The sequence below is a fragment of the Hyla sarda genome, chromosome 2 (assembly GCF_029499605.1).
Source record: "Hyla sarda isolate aHylSar1 chromosome 2, aHylSar1.hap1, whole genome shotgun sequence".
Lineage (NCBI taxonomy): Eukaryota > Metazoa > Chordata > Amphibia > Anura > Hylidae > Hyla > Hyla sarda.
In genome coordinates this window covers 76,730,861-76,743,781 of record NC_079190.1, presented here as the reverse complement: position 1 = coordinate 76,743,781, position 12,921 = coordinate 76,730,861, and the positions used below count along the sequence as shown (strand labels likewise).

General features: G+C 40.9%; 1 protein-coding gene across 8 annotated transcripts in view; it reads right to left on the bottom strand.

The window, feature by feature from the left end:
* PRPF40B (pre-mRNA processing factor 40 homolog B) overlaps positions 1-12,921 on the bottom strand; it is a 97,408-nt gene that overhangs the window by 36,656 nt on the left and 47,831 nt on the right. For all 8 annotated transcript variants that reach the window (XM_056562125.1, XM_056562126.1, XM_056562127.1 and 5 more), the window contains 7 exons: positions 11,301-11,409; positions 10,695-10,759; positions 8,826-8,990; positions 7,563-7,671; positions 1,422-1,572; positions 1,153-1,286; positions 789-903 (listed from right to left, as the gene is read on the bottom strand). In XM_056562125.1, the coding sequence (XP_056418100.1) occupies positions 789-903; positions 1,153-1,286; positions 1,422-1,572; positions 7,563-7,671; positions 8,826-8,990; positions 10,695-10,759; positions 11,301-11,409 (848 nt within the window). The remainder of the gene's footprint in view (positions 1-788; positions 904-1,152; positions 1,287-1,421; positions 1,573-7,562; positions 7,672-8,825; positions 8,991-10,694; positions 10,760-11,300; positions 11,410-12,921) is intronic.

The following is a 12,921-nucleotide window of genomic DNA, read 5'->3' as shown; positions in this document are numbered from 1 at the left end:
ATGATGACAAGGGGATGATGAAGGGGGGATGTGTGGGATGATAAGGGGATGTGTGGGATGATGACAAGGGGATGATGAAGGGGGGATGTGTGGGATGATGACAAGGGGATGATGAGGATGTTAATGACGGGTCTGGATGATGACAGGGGGGGATGAGGTATTTCCCACCCTAGGCTTATACTCGAGTCAATAACTTTCCTGGGATTTTGGGTTGAAATTAGGGGTCTCGGCTTATACTCGGGTCGGCTTATACTCGAGTATATACGGTAAATTAAAAGTGTAATAAAAAAAATAAATAAAGGTGCTACACACATAAAAAAAAAATGTTGTTGGATCTGACAGGTACGCTTTAATTGGTAAAGCACCTGAATTACTGAAGTGTATGTCCCAATTGGCTGTCTAGAAGCACCTCCCTACAGTACAGTGCAGCACTACATGCCCTGTACTGATCTTTACACCAGAATGACCTGTAAACCAGAAGAGGGAATCCCCTATATATACATTCATTATAAGGAACTCTGAAGGTGAACCTAACTTGGTGCACATAGATGATATCAACCTTACCTTTTTTATTAAGATACTTCGGTATCTAAAAAACTCAGATAGCATATGAAAGAATAGAAACAAAATAACATAACACTGACTACAGCTTAATTCACGTTTCCTATTACCTTCTATTTCCTGTGAAATATATGCATTGTGAAACTTTTAAACGGTAGGAGCTCTAGCATTATCAGACACCTCCCTCTACATAATAACCACTTAGTAAAAAGGATAAAAAGAATCACCTGTCTGTCCTAGCATGTTAGAAAAGCGGGTGTCAGTGCTTACTGACGGGTACAGCTCCATCCACGTAGACATGGAGTGTAACTGGCCGGTTTCATGCAGCTCATCAAGAAACACCTGTCAGAAGAACATACAGAAGAACAGTGATTTATAGTTCTGTGTGAACTGCTGAAAACTATTTTCAATATCCAATATTATTTATGGCATGGCCACCGGCCCCCTCTGGCCTGTTTGTGGTCACTAGAGGTAGTCAGAAAGCCAAAAACAGCCTAATAGGCTGTTGTATGAAGGTTTTGTATCACCATAAAGTGGGACCCCATAAACATCCAAATGGGAATACCCCTGTAAGAATTATTTGGGATGTACCTGGAAAGATTCACGATTTTTACGTTGCTGGCGCCTTTCACGGAGCCTACTTTTTTCCTTTTCTTCAGTTTCGTCTTTTTCCAGAGCTCGGATATGCTCCTCAAAACAAATGAGGGCATCTTCTTTATCCATATCTGGAAAAAAACCAACACCAGGTGACTGCACCTAGCATTTACAAGATAAGAACTATCTTAGCAAATATCTAAGGAACCAACCATTGTTAAATGCTTCCCTCTCCCCTAGTTTTATCACTTCCCCTATACACTCACTCTGAAGTTCTTCATCCTCAGCAAACATTGGATTATCCATTAGGTACTGCTGGGCCTCCGACCATGTTGTTTGGAAGCTAACATTGCTCATATTATCCAAGATATTTTTCAGGGCTTGAACGTTACGTTTCCTCAGCTGCTTTGCTTGTTCCTAGGTTAGAGGCAACATACATTTATCCTTTAAGTCTCCACTGTACTTGTTCTGTAAATGCTCTGTAACAATTGTATCTGCTTAGTTGTAACCTGGCCATTCACTTTCAGTAACTTAGCCGGATGTTCATTCAACCATCAGTTATCTCTCCCATCCTAATGACGTTTATGTGTTCACTATAGAGAGGGGAGGGGTAAGCTGCAGCTAAACAGCTCTGGCGCCAACATATTCCTTTCAGTTCAATATGGATTTTTAACACTCCACCATTCTTTCCAGTGACATAATCTGTTGGAGGGGGGGCGGGTTAGTCTGGAAGTCACAATACACCCTAGTGAGTTGGCTGAACCCACCATAGTTCTCTTATGGTGGTTTCACACATATATTTAGGTAGGGCTGGGCGGTATACCGGTTCATACCGAATACCGAAATTTTTTCCCTGCACGATATGAATTTTTCCCATACCGCAATACCGGTTGGGCCACTCCCCACCCCCCTCCCTCGAATGAATTAATTATCACCCGAAGATGAGTTGCGGCGGCACTTTAAATGAATGACTTGCAGGACGCGACGCTTTAAATGAATGATTTGCGAGCTGCGCTTTAAATGAATTACTTGTGGGCCGTGCTTTAAATGAATGAGATGTGAGCCGCGGCAAGCTGTCACCTCCCCCTGCAAGCGCTAAAAGCCTGTCAGAAAACTGTCAGATATTTTCTCCCGCACTGTCCTGGTGGATAGTGCGGGAGACACTGATTCCAACGAGCCCTACTTTACGCGGATCCGCAATTGTAGTTTTATTCTATGTGTATATCTTGCTGTAACTGGCACGGGAGGGGCTTCTGCAGCTAACTGGCACTGATGTCAGCGCCGCTTATGAATATTCATAAGCGCCGCTGACGCCAGTTAATCTGCAGAAGCCCCGCCCGTGCCAGTTACAGAAAGATATACACATAGAATAAAACTACAATTGCGGGCGAACGGCGGGATCTGGGTAAGGTAGGGCTCGTTTTAATCAGCATCTCCCGCACTATCCACCAGGACAGTGCGGGAGAAAACGTCTGACAGTTTTCCTTTTATCGTTTCCAGCGCCGCGGTTCATTTAAAGCGCCCGCATTTCATTAATTTAAGGCGCAGCGGCCCGCATTTCATAAATTTTAAGCGCTGCGGCCTGCATTTCATTAATTTAAAGCGCCGCGGCCCGCATCATATTCATTTAAAGCACTGCGGCCCGCATCTCATTCATTTAAAGCGCCGCGCCCCGCATTTCATTCATTTAAAGCGCCGCGGCCTGGAGGAGAGGGGGGGGGGGTTTGAGGTTTAGAGGAATATAGCAGCGCCTGGGGGTCATATATGTTAGTTCCTTGGGGGGGGGGGGGGGGGGTAAGGGGGGAGTGAATACTGTTAAATACCGTGGAACCGCCATAACTTGCAAAAATACAGTGATATGCATTTTTGGTCATACCGCCCAATCCCAGTGCTGGGCGGTATTCTGGTTCATACCAAATACTGAAATGTTTTTCCTGTGCGATATGAGTTTTTACAATACCGGTTGGGCCCCTCCCCCCCCCCTCAAATTAATGAATTATCAGCTGCAGTACAATGTCCCCACATCAGGCAACTAATCATGTGTCACCCGCAGGCGCTGTTCTACTTCTCGGAGCAATAGGGGAACATAGGAAGAAGGTGAGTTAAAATTAGTTTTTTAATATTTGGGCACAGGAATACAGAGTACAGTACAGCGCAGCGGCTGATAATTATTTGGCAGGGGGGGAAAGAAGCAGCGCTCGCGGGTGACATGATTAGTCGTGATGTGGGGGACAGCGTAGCGCTCAGCTGATAAACCGAGGGGAAGCAGCGCCCACCGTTAAATACCGTGGAACGCCATCATTTACTAAAAGTACCGTGATACACATTTTTGGTCATACCGCTCAGCTCTATATTTAGGAGAAGCACTGCACTTTTTGCTATATATATATATATATATATATATATATATATATATATATATATATATTTATATTTATATATGGCCAGATGTTTGCTGAAAGCCATAAGTGAAATATAAAATGCACTACAAACAATATATGTTTATGGCATTTTCTTTAATTTTGAATGCTTGGTGTCAGCATTTCCTAGGTATGACATTTTTTTCAAGCATTTCCCCATAGGATTCTCTACAAGGATTGATATACACCTCATAAACATAACAAGGACATTGTGATTCAATATCTCCCCAAAGAACTGTCTTCCAAGAGTAATAATAAGCTAAAGATAAGAATGGTGGTATTATTAATTCTAAATGTTATCAGGATATTCTGGCAGAAGATCTGGCACCAAAAGGCTGTAAGGCTAAGTTTCTACTTGTTTTTTTTGTTTTTTTTTACATTTTTACTTTACAGACAAAAAACACTGCGGCCAGATGTTAGCTGTAAATCAATGAGAAATCGTAAAAATTCTTTTTCCACTTGGCTTTTTTCAGTTTGGCGTTTTTCCACTCTTTTTTGGCGTTTTTCAGCTCCTTGGTGGTTTTGCAAAATCGCAGCATGTTGAGCCACTGGCATTTTTTCCCCTGAAATTGTGGCGTTTTCCTCCCATAGAAGTCTATGGGAGTAAAAAAACACCAAGAAAAACGCCATGTGGCGTTTTTTATTATCTTTTGGACTTTAGTGATCCAAAAAAGTGATGGAGATACCTTTTCTAATAAAATTAGGGTACCATAAAAAAATAGTAAAAAAGATACAGTAGTTATGGAAAAAATTGTATTTAACGAAATGTATCTTTTTTATAACAACATTTTTATTAATTTTTAAACAGGGATCAATTTATGTGTGCGGGCAGGGCCCTAAAAATATAGCCGACAATAATAAAAATTTAGTGTATGTGTTTTTCACTTTTTATTCTTTATTTTTTAGGTGGTACTACTACTCCCAGCATGGAACGCACACTGTTCTATGTTGGGAGTAGTAGTACTTGTACTTATTGACAGATCGCCCCGGGTTCCATTGCGATCCTTCTGTATAAATGTATAGATGCGGCTGGCCGCTCTTCTATGGTCCCCATGCACTGTCTTATATATACACCTATTCATATTTCCCGCAGAGAGCTTTGATTGGCCAGATGGTTCCAGCCAATCACAACTCTTTGGGAAATATGAATAGGTGTATATATAGTCAGTGCAAGGGACCATAGAAGACCGGCGAGCCGCATCTATACATTATACAGGAGGATCACAGTGGGTGTCAGGAGTGACATCTGCTGTGATCTTTCCTTAACTGCAGGTACTACAGCTCCTAACATGGAGCAGAGCGTGCTCCATGTTGGGAGTAGTAGTACCTGCAGTCAAGGACAGATCACAGCGGGTATCACTCCTGACACCTGATGTAATCGTCCTATCTATTGCAGAGATGCGGAGCGGCTCTATACAGCGCTCACATCTCTGCACTATACTCCGGCAAGTGATATGAATAGAACATCACTCATTCATATTTCCCTCTGAGAGCTGTGATTGGCTGCAGCCAACCGGCCAATCACCACTCCGGACGGAAAATATGAAGGAGTGATGTTCTATTCACATCACTGGCCGGAGTACAGAGCAGAGAGTATAGAGCCGCTCCGCATCTCTGCTATATTATGGATGATCGCATTGGGCGATATGTCTATTAGTACAGGTATTACTACTCCCATCATGGAACATTCTGTACCATGCTGGGAGTAGTAGTACTACCTAAAAATGTCAAAAAAGAGAGAGAGAAAAAAGTGAAACACACACTTTCTTAAAAAATTATTAAAATTTCGTTATAAAAAATATAAATTTTGTTAAATACATTTTTTTCCATCACTACTGCATCCATTTATTTTTATTTTTTGGTACCCAACAAATTTTGGGTACCAAAAAAACGCCAAAGGGGCCAAAGATGCAATTTCCACACAAATGAAAAAATGCCAGGAAAAAATGCCAGACGCAGGAAATTGCACTGGTGTTTTTTCAGGTGTTTTTTCTTGCGCTTTTTTCAAACAAAAAAACGCAGGACAAAAAACCAAGTAGAAACTTAGCCTAACCAGGATGCAGACAAATCTCACATCAGTAAACAGCAGATTTAGTAAATGGCTATAAGGTTCCTCATACTTCAACACCCCATCTCATCATGCATATACAGTAGGGATCAAAAGTTTGGGCACTCCAGGTAAAAATTTGTATTAATGTGCATAAAGAAGCCAAGGAAAGATGGAAAAATCTCCAAAAGGCATCAAATTACAGATTACACATTCTTATAATATGTCAACAAAAGTTAGATTTTATTTCCATCATTTACACTTTCAAAATAACAGAAAACAAAAAAATGGCATCTGCAAAAGTTTGGGCACCCTGCAGAATTTATAGCATGCACTGCCCCCTTTGCAAAGCTGAGACCTGCCAGTGTCATGGATTGTTCTCAATCATCATCTGGGAAGACCAGGTGATATCAATCTCAAAGGTTTTAAATGCCCAGACTCATCTGACCTTGCCCCAACAATCAGCACCATGGGTTCTTCTAAGCAGTTGTCTAGAAATCTGAAACTGAAAATAGTTGACGCTCACAAAGCTGGAGAAGGCTATAAGAAGATAGCAAAACGTTTTCAGATGTCAATATCATCTGTTCAGAATGTAATTAAGAAATGTCAGTCATCAGGAACAGTGGAAGTTAAAGCAAGATCTGGAAGACCAAGAAAAATATCAGACAGAACAGCTCGCAGGATTGTGAGAAAAACAATTCAAAACCCACGTTTGACTGCACAATCCCTCCAGAAAGATCTGGCAGACACTGGAGTGGTGGTACACTATTCCACTATAAAGAGATACTTGTACAAATATGGTCTTCATGGAAGAGTCATCAGAAGAAAACCTCTTCTACATCCTCACCACAAAAATCAGCATTTGAACTTTGCAAATGAACATATAGACAAGCCTGATGCATTTTGGAAACAAGTTCTGTGGACAGATGAGGTTAACATTTAACTTTTTGTCCGGAATGAGCAAAGGTACGTTTGGAGAAGAATTTAATGAAAAGAACCTCTGTCCAACTGTTAAGCATGGGGGTGGATGAATCATGCTTTGGGGTTGTATTGCAGCCAGTGGCACAGGGAACATCTCATGAGTAGAAGGAAAAATAGATTCAATAAAATTTCAGCAAATTTTGGATGCTAACTTGATGCCATCTGTGAAAAAGCTGAAGTTAAAGAGAGGATGGCTTCTACAAATGGATAATGATCCTAAACACATCTCGAAATCCACGGGGGATTACATCAAGAGGAGTAAACTGAAGGTTTTGCCATGGGCTTCACAATCTCCTGACCTCAACATAATTGAAAATCTATGGATAGACCTTAAAAGAGCAGTGCGTGACAGAGAGCCCAGAAATCTCAAAGAACTGGAAGACTTTTGTAAGGAAGAATGGGCAAAGATACCTCAAAAAAGAATTGAAAGACTCTTGGCTGGCTACAAAAAGCGTTTACAAGCTGTGATACTTGCCAAAGGGGGCAGTACAAGATATTTACTCTGCAGGGTGCCCAAACTTTTGCAGATGCCATTTTTTTGTTTTCTGTTATTTTGAAAGTGTAAATGATGGAAATAAAATCTAACTTTTGTTAACATATTATAAGAATGTCTAATCTGTAATTTGATGCCTTTTGGAGATTTTTCCATCTTTCCTTGGCTTCTTTATGCACATTAATACAAATTTTTACCTGGGGTGCCCAAACTTTAGATCCCCACTGTAAGTATCTGAAAGCTTTGCAGATTTAGTACTGGAACCCAAAAGAAAGCACTGAAGACACAAGTTATGGGGCGTTCTATATTACACAGTTGCACATTCACATGAAAAATTTGCAAGCTGCAACATAAAAACAGTGCCTGCTTGTTTTGCCAAATAGGTATTTGTGGGGGGAAAAAAAATCCTAAAAGTGGTTTAAAAATGGGTAAAAAGGATGGATGGATTGTGTAAGAAATGAATTACCTTTTCTTTTTTTGCGAGAAAAAAGAGAACATCATCATAAATTTCTTTGCGATCTCTTTCTGGAACCAGTAACCACACTTCTTGTTCTCCAAACATTTGCTCGGCTTTCCTATAAAAACAGATATATTTTTTATATGATTTTACTAATGAGAAGATAAAGACAACAAGGACTTCACTAATGTAACTACTGCAATAGCTGACCGTACACCTGTATCCCTATACACAGACATTCTCTTATAACAGAAAGTTGCTCTATATTTTAAAGGGAGAGGTGAGGCATGGACAGGGAGGACTCACTGGGTGACCAGGTGACATGAAAGCCAACATGCTTGACAATGGTCGTTGGCAGAAACTTTAACAGGTTTTCAAGGCTTAGAATAGGAGAGAAAATTAAAAAACCATACTCACCCCTCTGCCGCCGCTGCTCCGAAGTCACTAGGGGAAGTGGTCTGATGAAGACCCTGTACACGGACTTATGTCAAGCCACTACAGCCACTCACTGACCTCAGCAGTCATTTTTTGTAAAGCCCAGAAAACCCATTTATGCTTTTGACAACGACAAGCCTATTAGCTCTCACAGGACTCCTTTTTATGTCACTTAACCCAGTGGGTCCATCCTATCCATGTCTCAGATTTCCTTTAAAGTCTTTAAAAGATAAAGGGGTTATCTGGTTATAAGAAACTCGTCCCCAGGATAGGAGATAAGTGTCTGATTGTGTGTGTGAGAGAAGTGGGGGGGGAGGTCGACCTCTGGAACCCACACATCTCATAGAAACATCTCCAGGGCGGGGACTGTTTCTCTCTGCTGAGTGTTCCGGTCCACACCTTCAAAGACGTTCTAGTCTCAGCAGTGATGGCCTGCTCAGCCTATTACCACCTGAGGCTAGATATCATTGTGGCTGGCGATTGGCTGAGCAGGCTGTCACGTGTTGTAAGATGGGGGAACAGATTGCTCTGTAGGAAGAAATGGGCCCCCTGTTCTGAAGATCGTGACTGGTCCCAGTGGTCGGATGGCCCCACCGATTCCCACTAATCAACCCCCTCTCTTACATTAATCCCGGTACTGGGTAACCTAGCAGTTGTCACATGCAGTGTCCTGACTCCTAGAGGCTGGAATGTAAACCAATGTCTGAATTTTTATTTTACCATATATGAAATCTATAGTCAGCTTTGTATAAGGTATATAAATAAAGCTGCAACAAACTCATTTAATAATGTGGCTTTAGGAAATAGATATTTGTTGGGGTCACAGCACTTTAGTACCTATATCGAGTGGCTGATGTCATCTTCTCATGCTGCTCTAGGAAACTCTGTAGCTTCTCTTTAGCCTCCTTGGCTCTGAGTCGATTTTCCTCCTTCTCTTCTTTTTCACGCTGTGATTTATAAGCATTGAATGTATGTTTCTTTTCACTCAATTTTGGCAGTGCACTGTGCAAAAAAAAAATTACAATTACCCATCAAGAGATCATGTTACCCAGGACTAGACACAGTGGGGTGTGTTTGGCCCACCAAATGAGATGCTCCAGTTGTTAATTCGTACTTGCATATTTGACAACATAACTGAAAAAAAGGGCATACTCCCTGCCCTCCAGCGCTGCTAGTGCAGTTGTCCCTCATATCTAAAGCAATTTAAAGGAATTATCAAGGATTAGGATTTTTAACAAGTGCCTTTTAGCTTATGTTATGGCATATGCAGCTGTAAAGTGAGCATTGAACAATCATAAACCTAAGGTGCATGTAATGGTTAATTATCATTACCTCTGCATCCTGCCTATAGATAATTCATATGATAAGCATTAGGTGTGATCAGCTTGTTAGAATTATAAAAAAAGGAAAGTTAACATTAGATATAGGTTTTAATGAATGTCTTAAGTCTTAAAGAGGCACTCCAGCAAAACATTGTCTTTCCCTTCCAGCATAAGCATAGTGAGGATAAACAGCTGCACCCCCTTCTTACCGGACATTCTGTTTTTACCATAGGATGGTGGCTCCAGTCCCTGCTGCATTGGCAATTCACACAGAGCCTTCTGTGTGGACCGGAAGTAACTTTGCCAGTGTAACTATCTGAGACGCTCAGTCAGTCTCATAGAGATACATACAAACACCAATGTCAATTGGCTGGTCATACTGAGGACCAGCAAGGACCGTAAATGACTTCTATCAGGAAATCAAAGTGCACAGTAAGAGGTCAGTTTACTCTTAACATGCTTGAGCTGGTAGGGAAATATATATATATAACGTTCTGCTGGAGTGGCCCTTTCATTAAATTACGCTCTTATAGATTTAAATTGAAAAAGTTTACAAAGCAACTGAAATCATAAAATCATTATTTTAACTTGTAGTTTTCACATAAATTCAAGATACATTTAAGGATTCAGGGAATTTCTGTTTTTGCACTTTCGTTTTTCCTCCTCACCTTCTAAAAATCATGGCGCTTTCAGTTTTCCACCTAGCGTTTTATACGCTACCAATTTTGGGATTTTTTTTTACGTACACGCCATTAACCGTGCGGTTTAATTAACATTATATTTTTATAGTTCTGACATTTACGCACACGGCGATACCACATATGTTTATATTTATTTTTGTTTACTTTTTTTTATGCTAAAAGGGGGTGATTCAAACTTTTATTAGAGAAAGGGGTTAACTTTTTACACATTTATAGTCCGCATAGGGACCTATTACATGCAATCTTCTGATTGCATACACTGTTCAATGCTATGTGATAGCATAGCATTGATCAGTGTTATCGGTGCTCTGCTGCTGCAGCCTGGATCTCAGACATGGAGCTATAGAGCAACGATCGGATGGCGAGGACGAAGGTAGGGACCCTCCTCCCGTCCTCTCAACTGACCGCGGTGGTCCTGATCAGCTCCAGGAAGCATTTTTTTCCATTTTAGACACGGCGATCAAAGTTGAGTTAATCTCAATCTAAGGGGTTAGTACTGGACATCACCGCAATCGGTATTAGCCACGGGTCCCGGCCATTGATAGCCGCTGGGAACAACCCGCTATGACGCAGGGTTAGCTTGTTACCCAGCGTCATAGCAGGGGAGCGAGCGCAGGGTGAAAAGGTACGCCCTGTGTCCTTAAGTGGTTAAGAAGATTTTGAAACATAGAAATATGACTTACCTGTACCGTGGATCATTAATAATCATTTTCATTGCTTGCTCCCATGTTGCATTAGAAGAAACACCCTATAACAAGCAATAGTTCAGTAATATAAGCTGCCCTTCATGGAGGTATTAATAACTAAGGCTAAACATATTTAAAAAAAAAATTATAATATTAATCAAATCCTGCAGTTTCGGCCACTAGGCCTAATAATAAGCAGACACTTCTTGTTTTGTACAGAAAACTTTTCAGAAGTCTTTTTTTTATCATCACAGACAGGATTACAATAAAAGGTGGCACCAGGGTATACTAAGATGGGCTTAAGTCATTCACAATAGGTGAGGGTCAGAGCTCAGCCTCTCCCCATTCCTGCACAGGTCACAGAGTATACCTAGAAAACTCTCCCGGAGAAGAATGCTGTTAACAGATCAGAACAGAGGCAAGATGGCTGCAATCATATTAATGGATATTAATTCTTCAAAGGGCTGATTTACAATCCTTGGAATGAGGTTCCTGGCAGTATCCAGTCATATTGCACTACTGTAAGTGTATTCTTTTAGATGAAGTTTAGATACAACTGGTATTCAGTCCAGAAGTATTTTAGAACCAATTACCATATCTCACCTTGTCCTTCAGAAGATCTTTAAATAACTGTTTAGCTTCTTCTTTTGTGCTCCAGTGATAAAATGGTTTCTCTGGCTCCATTTTGTATTCTTCAATTTGCAGGCTATCACTGCAAAACATCAGGAAAAAAATAAACTGATCAGTAGTATGCGAGCATCGATCCACATAAATGCTGAATACTGAACAATTGCAATTTCTATTTAGACAAAGGACTATTTGAGGCAAAGATCAGTCTCATACAATGTATAACTCAATGGATTCCTATGGAAAGGACTGTTCACCAATAACAAAATATATTCTGCAGTTGTTAAAGGGGAATAAAGCACCCAATCTATATGATGGGCCATCTAGGTATGATCACTAAGGATCCAACCCCTGGGAACCCCACCATTTAGTATAACTCTATTACTGAGAAAACCATCTCTCAATCCATCATGTGCAGCTAACTACAGACCTCTCTCTCATCTATCCTTCATCTCCAAACTCTTGGAACACTTGGTATATTCCCTCTAATCCGTTATCTCTTTAAGAACTCGCTCCTTGCCCCCTAACAGTCTGGTTTCTGCACCATAACATCCAGAAAAACGGCCCTAACCAAAGTCTCTGATGATCTGCTGAAGGCCAAATCTAATGGCAATGTGCCTCCATAGATTCACATAGATCTCTCTGCAGCATTTGACACTGAAGATCACCAACTCCTTCTCAGTAGTCTCTGGTTAATTGGTCTTAAAGGGGTACTCCAGAGTAAAAAAAAATAAAAAAAATATAAAAGATCAACTGGTGCCAGAAAGTTACACAGATTTGTAAATTACTTTTACATCAGCTGCTGTATGATCCAGAGGAAGTTGTGTAGTTCTTTCCAATCTGACCAGAGTGCTCTCTGCAGCCACCACTGTCTGTGTCAGAAACTGTCCAGAGCAGGAGAAAATCCCCATAACAAAACTATCCTGCTCCGGACACTTCCTGACACAGACAGAGGTGGCAGCAGAGAGCACAGTGGTCAGATTGGTAAGAATTACACAACTTCCTCTGTAGTATACAGGAGCTGATAGGTACTAGAAGGAATAAGATTTTTTAATAATAGTAATTTACATATCTGTATAACTTTCTGGCACCACTTGATTTGAAAACATTTGTTTTCCACCGGAGTACCCCTTTAAATGGGCACTGTCACCAACTTTATTTTTTGATATGTTGTAGTACTTATGTACCTTTTTTTCATTAAAAAGGTTTAATTTACATTTAAAAACCGGCTACTGAAAAAGGACTGATTTTGGAGTGGCAATCAGTCCTTTTTCAGTTAGGCTGCACTTGCTCCCTGCCTGTCAATCAGGAGGGAACGGGCTAGTTCCGTAGCTGGGGGGGGGGGGGGGGGGGGGGGAAGGGCTAGCAAAAAAAAAAAAATATAGGATGGTGGGAGCTACCCTTTAAGGACTCTGCTCTCTGTTTTTCTTCCTACCTCTCTTTTTCAATGTATCATTTTCCGGCTCTACTACTTCTCCTCTTCCCCTCCCCTTACTGTTAGTGTTCCTTAGGGATCAGCTCTGGGTCCTCTCCTCTTTTCACTCTACACAGCCCCATTGGACAAACAATCAGTAGATTTGGTTTCCAGTAATATCTC